At 34.5% G+C, this 13,521-nt stretch overlaps 1 protein-coding gene across 6 annotated transcripts in view; it reads right to left on the reverse strand.

The window, feature by feature from the left end:
• The window catches only part of PPP1R12A (protein phosphatase 1 regulatory subunit 12A), a 139,693-nt gene that overhangs the window by 91,196 nt on the left and 34,976 nt on the right, over positions 1–13,521 (reverse strand). For all 6 annotated transcript variants that reach the window (XM_077845622.1, XM_077845616.1, XM_077845620.1 and 3 more), the window contains exon 2: positions 590–720. In XM_077845622.1, coding sequence (XP_077701748.1) covers positions 590–720 — 131 coding nt within the window. The remainder of the gene's footprint in view (positions 1–589; positions 721–13,521) is intronic.

Here is a 13,521-nt window from a genome sequence, read left to right on the forward strand (position 1 = left end):
ATTCGATCCCGGGTCTCCAGGATCGCGCCCTGGGCCAAAGGCAGGCGCCAAACCACTGCACCACCCAGGGATCCCAATAATGATCATTTCTCATTGAATTTTTTAAAAAGCCTACTTTTAGAAAACAATCTTAATAATAAGATTAAATAAGTAAATGTTTTGACTAGAGAACTATGTATCATATTCTCCCTATAGTAAAGTAACCTAAGTTATTGTTAGTTTCCCTAACAACTCATGATTACACAAGAATAGACTACACTGCTAAGTATTAACCTTGAATCATTTGACAATGCTCTACATATACTCAAAAGAAAAGGAGATGGAAATGGAGAAGTGTACAATTAATTACTCATATCAATACAAAGTACCAAAAGCCAAAGAGGGTGGGGAGATGGAGGATCACCTCCTAATGAAAGACTCAATACATGAATTCCCAAGAATGGCTTATTCTTTTTACTGGGAAGAAGAGTTTTCATGAATTAAGGTAATATAAGTGCTCATTCACTTATCTGTAATAGCAATTTCTATAAAATCTCAGGTCTCTAAAATAGTGTTTAGGTATTTAAATAAAAACACAGAACTGGCTTACTCTGCAATATCGAGATATCCACAGGAAGCAGCTGCATGTAGTGGTATCCAGCCTTCATTATCAGGTTGATTAATATTTGCTCCATTTTCAACCAGAAACTTCACCATATCAACATTGTCATCGATGCAAGCCTAAAAACAAAATAGAAAGCACAATCAGAAAAATCTGAATCAACACTCCTAATAAACTACAGTTTTTATAACATAAATATTCTTTTAGTCTGCTATCTTGATTGTACTGCCATCAAACAGGCTAATGATATCAACTAAATGGTAAGGGTCCTTGCTTAGATACACATACAGCAGTACTGTGGGTGACCAGACCATGCCAATCTCACGATGAAAATAAGTACACGTTAAAATAATATCAAAACATTACATAAGTACCAATAATATCTTCTACAGCAATGGTTCCCAAAAATGTGGTCTGTTGAGGGAGGAGGGATCCTTTCAAGGAATTGACAAGTCGAAACTACTCTCAAAATAATACTAAGATGGTGTTTCCACTTTTCACTGTGTTGACAGGTGCACTTGAGGATACAGAAAGCACTAGTGGCAAAACTTGCTGTGCCTTAGCACAAATCAAGGAAGTGGCCAAAAAACTATTAACAGTCACTATATTTACCACTATGCACTCATAGTTTTTTTCTTTTTTTTAAGCTATTTTTATTTATGAATATCCTTGACAAAGTAGTAAAACCTATAAATCTTAAAGGTCTTATAAATCTCAAAATTTGACCCCTGAATACACATCCTTTTTAATATTCTGTAGAACAAGACAGGAAATATGGATAAAACACTTCTTCCAAGTATAATGGCTCCCTGAGGAAAAGCACTTGTACAACTAAGATGCTAGCTGACTAGCCACTTTTCCCATAAAATTTAATTTTTACTTAAATGAGAAACTATACTTAGTCTAACTTGGATTCTTTGCATTCTTTTTCTTAAAAAAATGAACACTCTGTCATTTCAAGAAAAACAAGTTATTTGTTGTCAATGATAAATTCAAGTCTTAAGAGCAGATGAATCAGTTACTTTAATTTTGAAATGTTATTTATGTAACATAGGTACAGTACTGCTGCTTTAAAATGAATAAGTACTTAAAACCCTCCGTTTTAACTTCTATTATCGTCAAATATTAATATACACACAGCATAGGAACAAAAAGTTCTTTGAGATCTTTCAGTCATTTTTAAGAGTATAAAGCAGTCCTGAGACAAAAATGTTTGAGAAACTGCAGCCTATAATAGGTAAGAAGGGACGTTTATCAATGTTTCTTTTGTGCCAGGTAGCATGACTGGTATTTTGTCTATTTTACTGACTTATATACACTATCCGCACATAAACTCTTTTGAGAACAGGAATTCTGCTGCATCTGCAGCATCTTATACAGTTCTTGGTATGTGGTAGGGGCTTAATAAATGGATGAACAAATGAGAAAGCTAAGATTCAAAGAGATTAAGTTGCTTGAGTAAGTCAGACAGGTGGGAGATGACAGAGCTGGCACTCTAATAGATGTTTAGAATCTAAAAGAATAAGCTCTTTTCCACACCTCACTGCTTTCCACAGATATTCCTAGTTTATCAACATATTTCTTACCTAATTGTAGTGTCTGCAACAGGATATCATTAAGTTCTAGGCACTTACAAAGTGTTGTGTAAGTGAAATCAATTTTTTATACCTATCACAGAAACAGAAGAAAACACTTTTAGTAGCATTTTCTTAGGGGGGGAAAAGGAGTGTCAAGTAAAGCACTATGAACAAAGTACAAAGTGGAAAAGTACTGACATGGAATCATAGCTTTTGTTTCTAGGCTCTAGTATCAACTCTGCCACAAATTTTGTAGTGATGGACAAGTAACTAATCTTTTGAGGCATTAGTGTCTTTGTTTTTCAAGTGGAGGAAAGAAGCTAAAACTCCCTAACATGTTTAAGATTCTTATGTATCTATGATTCTTCTCCTTGGAACAAGTTATAAGCAACTTGATGGCAAGGTCCCACAGTGCCCAGAATGGTACCTTACATATGGCAGATGGTAAATGAATATATAAATAACATTCATTTGGACTTTAAGTATATACTGCTCATGAAAAAAAATTTTTTTTCAAGAAGCAGTAGTTAAAGGGTTGGAGAGAGATGAAAACCACAGCTATCTAATAGCAAAAAAAATAAGAAATGTCAAAATACTATTAGAAAGCACTCTATAAAATGTTGAGATAGCTAATGCCCCACAGTGATTTCAATTAGTATTAGATTTATAGACTTAGTCATTAATTTTCCTTGAGAAAAGATATAGATTTAATTATATTACCATTTTCACTCAACCTGCTTTAATTCCTACAGGCTCCATAACAGTATTTTTTAAATCACTGACATAAAAATGTAACACTCTATTTGATAAATAATATGAATCTAATTTTTTTAAATGAGAGAATGTCAAGCAAACAAGAAATGATTCTTTATAAAGGGATATGAGAAAATGCTCACAATATATTAAATTTTTAAAGAAGAATCCAAGAAGTTTACCTAATATTCCAATTTTACTAAAAAATATGTACACAAAAAGACTATATACTGAAGGTTTTTAAAAGATTTTATTTATTTATTCATGAGAGACACAGAGAGAGGCAGAGACATAGGCAGGGGGAAAAGCAGGCTCCCTGTGGAGAGCCCGATGTAGGACTCAATCCCAGGACCCTTGGATCATGACCTGAGTCAAAGGCAGGTGCTCAACCACTGAGCCACCCAGATGCCCCTGTACTGAAGGTTAATAGTCATTATCATTAGTTGTGAGACTAAGAAAAAATTTTATTTTCTTTAAATTTCCCTTTATATCCAAATGTTTACAATGAATAGGCAGTGTTTACATAAGAAAACTTGACATCTGATTCTTTTTTTTTTTAATATACTATTTTTAAGTAAACTTTACATCCAACGTGGGGCTTACACTCACAACCCAGAGATCAAGAGTCACACACTCCAACTGAGCCAGCCTTGTGCCCCAACACTTGATTCTTAAAAGAGAAATATTAAATTTATTTTATTTTAATATGGAGAAACAAACTGTTGATGAAAATGTAAAATTCATAAAACCCCTTCAGAAAACTATGTGACAGTATCCACTAAAGTATAATAGCATGATAGAATATCTATCATACTATAAGGTATAATAGAATAAAGAATAGTAGTAAATAAATAAATGGCATGGAATGTATGTGTGTAAGGAGATTCTATTCATGTAAAAGGATCCTATACATCAATGAGAAAAGAACATCAAGCACAATGAATAAACCACTGCTAACCTCCACAAGACAGATGATCTTCACAGACATAGATGAGGGAAAAAAGGACGACAGAAAGGATATATACTATGGTTTCTAGACAAAACTAATCTCTGATGCTGAAGTTCAGAATCATAGTTAAATTGGTAAGGAAAGGAAGGGCATGAAGGAGTTTTCTGGAAGACTGGAATTGTCTTTTAACTGACAGCTTTTAAATACTATGAAGAACTCCTTGCCCCCAAGAATTCCCACTTTTTTTTAAGCTAAATATCCCGAATTCCCTTATCTATTCTTCATATTATATATACTAAAAACCATATAAGCCAAGGCCCTAGAAACACAGGGAGGGGGAAGGATCACACTGTAATAGAGCAGCTTGTCCATAAATTGACTATGATCATATAAGGGCACAACAGCAGTGGATAAAAAACTACTAAAGTATCACTGGGACACAGAGATAACTTCTTGCAACTAAGGTGGTCCATATAGGTCCATATACATGTGAGAGGCACCTGGTTGGCTGAGCTGGGAGAGTGTGTGATTCTTGACCTCAGGGTCATGAGTTCGAGCGCCATGTTGTGGGTAGAGTTTACTTAAAAAAAAAAGAAGTATACCTTTGAGCAAGGTTTTGAAGATTACATAGGAGTTGTTCAACTAGCAATTCAAGTGGAAGGACCTTCACTGGGCAAATGCACTGTGATTAAAAAAAAAAATGTATGAAATAAACTAAGTAAATCATCCAGTGGTATAGAGAGTTTTGGTAAGTTATGATAAGGCTACGTGCTACAAGGTCTCAATATATTTGTAAAAGATCTGAATATAATGCAAAGATGACTGGATTTGACGCTATAGGTGTTTTTTTTTTTAAATTTTTATTTATTTATGATAGTCACAGAGAGAGAGAGAGGCAGAGACACAGGCAGAGGGAGAAGCAGGCTCCATGCACCGAGAGCCTGACGTGGGATTCGATCCCGGGTCTCCGGGATCACGCCCTGGGCCAAAGGCAGGCACCAAACCGCTGCGCCACCCAGGGATCCTTTTTTTTTTTTTTTTTTTTTTTTTTTTTTATATAGGTGGTTTTTAACCCACTTTCTACTCCCACACATCAAAGGAACAGACTATAATACTCCCATCAGTCATACTGGCTCAATTCAGCAGTAGAGAGAAACAGGAGAAACATTTTATAACTTTAAGAAGATAATGTTCGAAAAAAGCTCTTCAGAGGTTTTTTTTTTTTTTAAGATTTTATTTATGTATTCATGAGAGGCCCAGAGAGAGAGAGAGAGAGGCAGAGACACAGGCAGAGGGAGAAGCAGGCTCCGCAGAGGGAGAAGCAGGCTCCACACTGGTAGCCTGACGTGGGACTCGATCCCCAGTCTCCAAGATCACACCCTGGGCTGAAGGCGGTGCTAAACCACTGAGCCACCCGGGCTGCCCCTCTTCAGAGTTTTTAACCAGAGGGGTGACATGATCAGATCAATATTTCAGAAAGATTACTGGAAGCAATAGGAAAAGAGAGGAGCCTAAACTGAGCCTTAGAAGTCATTCAGACTGACCATATTGAAAAACTTAAAGAGAAAATATGCAAGGCTTAAAGAATGGATACATTAAAGTGAAGGACAGGGAGAAGCCATTCATGAAAATAAACACTACAGGTTCAAGAAACAGATTGGGGAAAGAAAGATGATTTCATAGCTTTGGACATGCTGAATTTATAGGTGTCTGTATATCTAATGAGGCATATCCAGTGGCCAATTGGATATGCAGATCTAGAGCTTTGAAAATAAATTTGAAATGAAAATATCAATTTGGGAATTATCTGCATTAAGCTAATAATACAATGGGGCTTGAAATCACTGAGGATATAGAGAAGTGATTCTGAAAACAGAGAAGTGTTAAATTATGACCTATACATTCTATTTGGAAAACAAAGACATTTGTGTTATTTTATTCAGTCAAAGGGAGAGTTCTCAAGCAGCTTACCAGCTGGTATAAAGACAAACACACAAATAGATAACTATATTAAAAGGAATATTATATAATTATAGGGCTGTGCACTACTTACTGTGGGAGCTCAAAAAAGGAGAACTAAGGAAGAATGGTATGTGATAGTCTGGGAATATTTCCTGGAGGAGGATCTGTATCAGAGTTTAACATATGAACAAGTGACAGGCATCTTCTGGTGTATGAAGATGCAAAGTCACATATAGTGAGGAAAAAGGTATGCAAGATCTAAAATAGAGTTTATTTGCCACCTTTGAGTAAATCTTTGACACTGAAGATAAAAAATTTTTCAAGATGAATGGTTACTTTTTTAAGTTTAAGAAGGCAAAAATAAATAAATAAAATAAAATTAAAGTTTAAGAAGGCAATATTCAAAAAAAAAGAAGGCAATACTCAAGCTCTTTGAAAAAATTAACCTATGGGTACAGCTAATTCCCAATAAATGAAATGTTGATTCTGATTTAAAATATTTGTGTTTAAGTCAGTATAATGCAAGAAAAACCAATAAAAATCCCTAAAGTAGTTAATGCTAAATCTACTTGTTCCTTTGTTTATAAATGTAATAAATTTCTGAAATGTTTTAATATAAATTAAATGGTAAAAATACTGTCACAAAATATATATATATATTACATATGAATCTCAAGTTTGTGGTGCAAGTTGTTCAAAATGTTCTCCTAAACATTTATAAAGCATACACAAGCAACTGGCAAGGCATGCCCATAAAAATATTGTTGCTAAAAGAATCAAAACCTAACACATGCAGCACATTAAGAGACACATGACTTGCTAACTTTAAATATTTGACTAAATATGGTCAGTTTATTAAGCCATATATAGAAGGAAACAGAATGACTCAAACTATGCTAGTAAGATTTTGTAGGTAGATCTTAAATTTTTCATGACTACATATCCAGAGCAACCGCCAATAATAAATAGTTGTGTGAAGACACATTTGTCATTTAATTCCAGGTACAGAACAGCTTTGTCAACCTGAGATGTGAACTAATTCAACAAACTAGTTCAAGTACATAAAACATCTGTTTTTATTGAAAAGGAAACCTAGTTATTTTTCTCAGAGAATAAGCTCAAGGACAAGCTTTGTTTCCTACACTTTCTAAGAAAAAAGTTGCAAAGCCTAACAACAAAGTATTGATAAAGGGGCTATACAATGTTGGCTGAAAGTAGACAAAATTCATGAGTTAATGACAAATTTTGGTTAGAGCATGAATAGCTTGAAAAATCATTAAATTTCATTCCCAGAGAAATAAAACCAAAAATGTTACGTGACTATGTAATTCAACTGAGTAAAATCACAATTACAAAATTAGGAGCATTTCAAATAAGTTCTAACACCATAATATTCCTTTTCATAAAAGTGAGTTAAAAAAAAAAAAAGGTTTGTTTAAAGTGCATATCCTAGAGCCAGACTGTCAAGGATTAATCCAGTTCTGCCACTTACTAGCCAGATGTTGGATAAATTACTTAACATCCTGTGTGCCAGTTTCCTCTGGAAAATGAGGGTAATAGTAGTACTTACCTCAAAAGTTGAGTATGAGAAGTATATGAATTAATATAGAAAGCAATTAGAGTAGTATCAAATAGTAAGTGCTTATGTTTGTATTAATGCATAACCGACATGCTAAATCATCTCCATTTAAAATTTTCTTTTTTATATTCACATCTAAAACTTGCTTTCTCATCTCTCTATAAATTATAAAAAAGGTTATATGTTGGAGACTTGTCAAATATTCCTTTTAGTATCATTTTTGGTAAAAGTCCCACCCACAATTATTTCTAAGAGGAGGACTAAATTTCAAAAGATGCACTTACAGGGTTTCAAACTTCCTTCAAACAAACTTTTATATATAAAAGTTTCAATATAAGCTCATACATATTATATAAGACTCAGGAGGGAAAAGTAACAGAAAAAGATTTAGTTGTACGTCATTTGAGAACTTAAGTACTTAAGTGAAAATGAAATCACAGCCAATTAGTTGAAATGTTTACAATTTGTACCTAATCATTAGTAACACAGTTCATTAAGACAAATTAATTTAAATATGGAGGTTCTCTAAAACCAATTTGCACTTCCTTGAAACAATTCTTTATGACTCTTACTAAGGAAAACTCAGTTCTGCTCAACTGCTGGGAACAGAAATTTGTAGATATATTCGAAAACAGTCCATTCTCTAAGCATTCAGAGGGACATACGTATCAGTGAGTATGCTTAAGAGGAATTGAACTGAAGCTATTCAAGCAAGTATTTGTCTATTTTAAGGAAAGCTGAATTTGGATTATCAAAGGAAGAGTTATGAATGTGGTTTATACAAGAAAAACAATGAAGACTTCTAAGCAGTACTCTCATACTGAATAATAAAAAAGTAAATAGCTTGGTCTTGGATTAAGAGGAGCAAGTAAATGAGCATGTATAAGCTTAGGAATCATCTATTATATTAGTTATGAAAACAAGTAACAAGTTCAGCACTATATTATCTTTAAAATATTTTTGCCTTTTGACTCTTATATACAAGCAGGTAGGAAATCTAGATACAAAAATAAAAGCTTGTCCTCATATAAAAAAGCTTGTCCCTTATACAAAGTGCTGGAACACAGGAAATTCTTCATTTGGATTAAGAAAAAGTTCAGGCTTATGGTATCCTAGAGAGAATAAAGGAGACATATATCTGACAAAGAGAATATCCAATATATATTTGTGGATTGTATGAACTAGACATGGCAAACAGACAATAAAAATATCTGAAAAAAATTTTTGAGACCAAAAAAAGTTTCTAGGGGAAAAGCAATCTAAGTACTGCTTGAACATTCATGCTTCATCCAACAAGCACTACATATTTGAAAGATAACCCTAGAAATTGGAAACTATAAATATTCAAAGATTGAAATATACCCATATCTTCTTATTACACAGCTCTGTTATTTCCTTTATTGATAAAGATCTATAAACTACTAAGTTAAACCTAGATCTTCAGAGGCCAACACTTTTATTTGGGGACTTAATAAGGGAAGAGCATTTCTTTTAGAGTTTAAAATTCTTAGGATCTATAGAGAATGGATCTTCAGGATCATTCTCTCACTGTAAAAATCATGATTTGTACTGATTGCCTACTATATATAATGCATTCTAGTAAATGTAAGAAGAGACTAAAAAGATTATATTCTCTTTTTTTCCTTCATGAACAGTCCCTGGCATATAGAAAACAGATAATAAATACATGTAAAATGAATCAAAACAAAATGCTAACTTGTCCTTAATGAGTAGGCATTTATGATCTAGTGTATGGATGTGTAGGTAAAACTGTCCTACGTACTGTGCAAGACTTTATTATTTTTTTTGTACTGTGCAAGACTTGCTGCCTTTCTGGACCTGAGTGGCTCAGGGTGTGATCCTGGCATCCAGGAATCGAGTCTCACATTGGGCTCCTTGCAGGGAGCCTGCTTCTCTTCTCTGCCTGTCTCTGCCTCTGTGTGTCTCTCATGAATAAATAAAATCTTAAAAAAAAAAAAAAGAAAAAGACCTGCTACCTTTCTTATTGTTTCATATGTTCCAAATCTTTTCTCCCATTGAGATGACAGTTCCTTAAGAATAGAAAATGTCTTTATATACCCCACAATACCTAACAGTCACCCAATAAATTTTTGCTAATGAGCTAAAACAGAATGCTTGTAATCTAATTAGGAAAGTAAGATAAGCATATAAAACAAAAATAATAAGCAATTTAAAAGAAATATAGCATTAATGAGAGAGTCAGTATGGGAGTAGAGATGAGTTAAAGACAAATTTTTGGAGAAAATAAATCTTTGGCCAGGTTTCATTATTGTCTGAACTCTAGACAGGAAGGTAGTTATAAGGTTGCTGTTTTGCTTGTTGAAGTCTTTCATCAGAAGTGATCACTCACTGACCTGGATGGAGGAGTTTAATACATGTATATACTATTAAGAAAATAATTTAGTTTCAAGAGAAGAAATAAAAGCTTCTACCTAATATTTCTATTAAATTAAAAAAACAGGTTACAAAAATATGCATAATATGATACCATTCTTGCTACTGATATGCCTAATTAAGAGTTCAGAAGAGGGGATCCCTGGGTGGCTCAGCGGTTTAGCGCCTGCCTTTGGCCCAGGCCATGATCCTGGAGTCCCGGGATCGAGTCCCGTGTCGGGCTCCCGGCATGAAGCCTGCTTCTCCCTCCTCCTGTCTCTCTGTCTCTCTCTCTCTATGTCTATCATAAATAAATAAATGAATACATCTTAAAAAAAAAAAGAGTTCAGAAGAGTACGTGCCAAAATGTTAATTAATAGAAGTTAAAGTCATTGAATTATTTTCCAAAAATGTCTCTACAGTGAGGACATAAAGTTCTTACGGTTTTCCAAAACCAAACAAAGCAAAAAATTTCAGATAGCTGTGAGTTATATTTCTTGATGGATTTCTTCAGTGTCCAGAAAAATATGTGGCCGATAAAGAGAAGATTCTTCATTAACTCAGAAAGTATTAAGTATCCACTTCAGCCAGACACTATGATGGCTGCTAGAAATATACTGGTGAAGGATACAGACCAGATTTCTGTACTGTTAGAGCTTAGAGTCCAGCAAACGAGACAGAGAACTAAACAACAGCAAAAAGAGGTAAAATAAATGCTATAAACATAACTAGAGTACTTAACTTCAATTTTGAGAGAAAGAGAAGAACTCAGAGTTTCTGATGGTGGTGCCCAGGAATTTCCACTTTAAAGAAATTCCCCATCTAATTTGTGAACAGACTAGACCAAAAACTTCTGACATCCATGGTAACTGAAGCTAGAGAAGAAATAATGCATAACCAGCATTTGTACGATGTGATCAGAAAAGCAATGTCAAACTTGGAGGACCACCAGTATTTAAGAAAGGGGAGACAAAATATAAAGAAAGAAAAAAAAGTTTACTAGTAGGCAAAAATCCAGAAAGAGAAAGCAGTATGGGAGAAAGCACAACTTGACGAGCCAAATGCCCCACATTTTGGTGCTACTTAATAGCGCAGAGTAAAACACAAGATCAAAGGTAAGATGATAAACCCTATTTCACAATAAAATCTATGCAATCAAATGAACAAAATACATTCAGAAATCAAGACAGCATGATCAAAGGAGTCATAAGTACATTTAAAAAAAATGTAAATATTATAAATTTTAACAAAGTAGAAATATTAATATAGCTAATAAAATGAAGTGAGGGGAGAAAAGACAAAAATGGATGAATGCTAATATGCTAACCTTTCTTAGAGAATAGTCAAATCTTTCTAAAATTGGAATGTGCTCATTAAAAAAAATCCGATGTCACTGTATTCATAGGCTATTTTCTTAACCTTAAAGAACATTTAAGGAGATACCTCATCTAGTTATAAAGAAAATTTAATCTAAAATTTAACTTTTACTTCAGTCTTCAGCTGTCTTCTTTGGCAAATTAAAGCAAAACTAAATTTAACACTTTTTAATTAAAACAGTATATATAATACATGTCCTGTTTAATAAAACTATGTCAAATGGTCTACACAGAGATATCCTAAAATAATGTTCCCTAAATGATGGTTAGATATGGATAATCAACATTCATTGGGCAATTATCACTACTATTTTTTTTAGCATACAGCACAGTGCCTAGCTCAAAATTAAAGAACCAAATCCTGCCTATAACTCACAGTCTAATCAGAAATAAACATATACATAGATAGAATCACAAAATGATAAACCTTTCTAATCTCAAATTCTCCTCTGCACTTTAGTATACACAGATTACTTCAGTATATCTTTTATGGAACCTCACAATGTTAAATTTTAAAAACTATATATATGTATACAAATAAATTCAAATTGAAAAGGGGAGAGGTTTGGGAAGAGAAACAGATTTTTGTCATGTCCATGACATAGATGGGGAGGGGAGAGGAAGTACAGGGAAGAAATAGGCTAAGTCTTTTTTTTTTTTTTTTAAGATTTTATCTATGCATGAGAGACACAGAGAGAGGCAGAGACACAGGCAGAGGGAGAAGTAGGCTCCGCACAGGGACCCCGATGTGGGACTCAATCCCTAAACTGGGATCACACCCTGAGCCAAAGGCAGACGCTCAACCGCTAAGCCACCTAGCCACCCACCTAGGTCTTGAAACTATATCCTTGATTCTTTTCATAAAGGAAAGAGCAAAGATAGGTCTGAAAGGCTGAGAACCTTGTACTTGTTCTGCTATATTCTGATATGCTTTGGCAAAAAAGCATCAAAGATGAAGTTAATGATATATAATTCTGAGTCCCAAGAAAGAAAATTAAAAAAAAATTCTATTTGGTCATTTCAATCAAATATTATTTTCCATTTCAGACTACCAAGTTACTCTGTATTTCTGGGACCACTGATGGAGGAGTTAAGGAAACAGGTGCGTATATTTCCAAGTCACAAAATAAGAGTCACCAAACACTGAAATGGAGAGCAGAGAGGGATAAACAAAAACAAACGGGCAAAGATATAATTGATTTTCAAGTACTCTGTTGAACAGTGAGAGAAGTTACTAGTAATAGTAAGCAAAGTACTAATAGGAAGCAATTCTTAAATATTTACTAATATAAATTGAGGGATATAAAATCCCACAAAAATTATTTTATTTTAGTTTGCTGCCATGGTAGGTAGGCTCTAAGATGGCAAAAGATATTTGCCTCATGGTAGTTACACGCTGGACTTGCTTGCAACAAACTGGACAGGGTAGAAGTGATGGGATATTATGTATTTACTCTCTCTTGCCCTCTCCTGGATCACTCACAACCTGGGAGCACTCAAATGTCACAACAAGAGGCAGTCCTGATGAGAAGCCCAAGTGGCAAGCAAGCAAAGCCTGTCCATAACCACATGAGGAAGCTTTGAAGTAGATCTCTACTTACCCAGCCCCCAGCCCAGTTAAACCTTCAGATAAGACTGCAATCCCAGCCAACAGCTTGAGGGCAATCTCCTGTGAGATTCTGAGGTAGAAGCACCTAGATAAGCCACATTCAAATTCCTGAACCATAGAAAATATGATAATGCATGTTTATTATTTTAAGTTTAGAGGTAATTTGCTATACAGCAATAAACAGTAGCCACAACACTATATTTGGGATGAAAGTAAATGGTATTTATATCAATTTTCTTTGCTTCAACTAGTGTATATCTGAACATCATGCTCCCTTCTGTACTTAATCTCTAATTTGTCATTTCTCCTATATTTCAACTCCTTTTGAATGCTATCAGGTAGTCCTTTACACTAAGAGTTACCTAAATTATCTAAACCTGTCTCTCCATTTCCACAAATCACACTGGACCATCCTCCATTTCTTGAATATGCCAGAACAATCTGAAATTATAACTTTAGAGTAGATAAATAATGTAATTTAAATTTTATTATGTATTCATGAGACACACACAGAGACAGAGAGAGAGAGAGAGAGAGAGAGAGAGAGAGAGGCAGAGACACAGGCAGAGGGAGAAGCAGGTTCCATGCAGGGAGCCTGACACGGGACTCGATCCTGGAACTCCAGGATCACGCCCTCAGCCGAAGGCGGCGCTAAACCGCTGAGCCATCCAGGCTGCCCCTCTTCAGAGTTTTTAACCAGAGGGGTGACATGATCAGATCA

The sequence above is a fragment of the Canis aureus genome, chromosome 13, assembly GCF_053574225.1.
Source record: "Canis aureus isolate CA01 chromosome 13, VMU_Caureus_v.1.0, whole genome shotgun sequence".
Taxonomy (NCBI): Eukaryota; Metazoa; Chordata; class Mammalia; order Carnivora; family Canidae; genus Canis; species Canis aureus.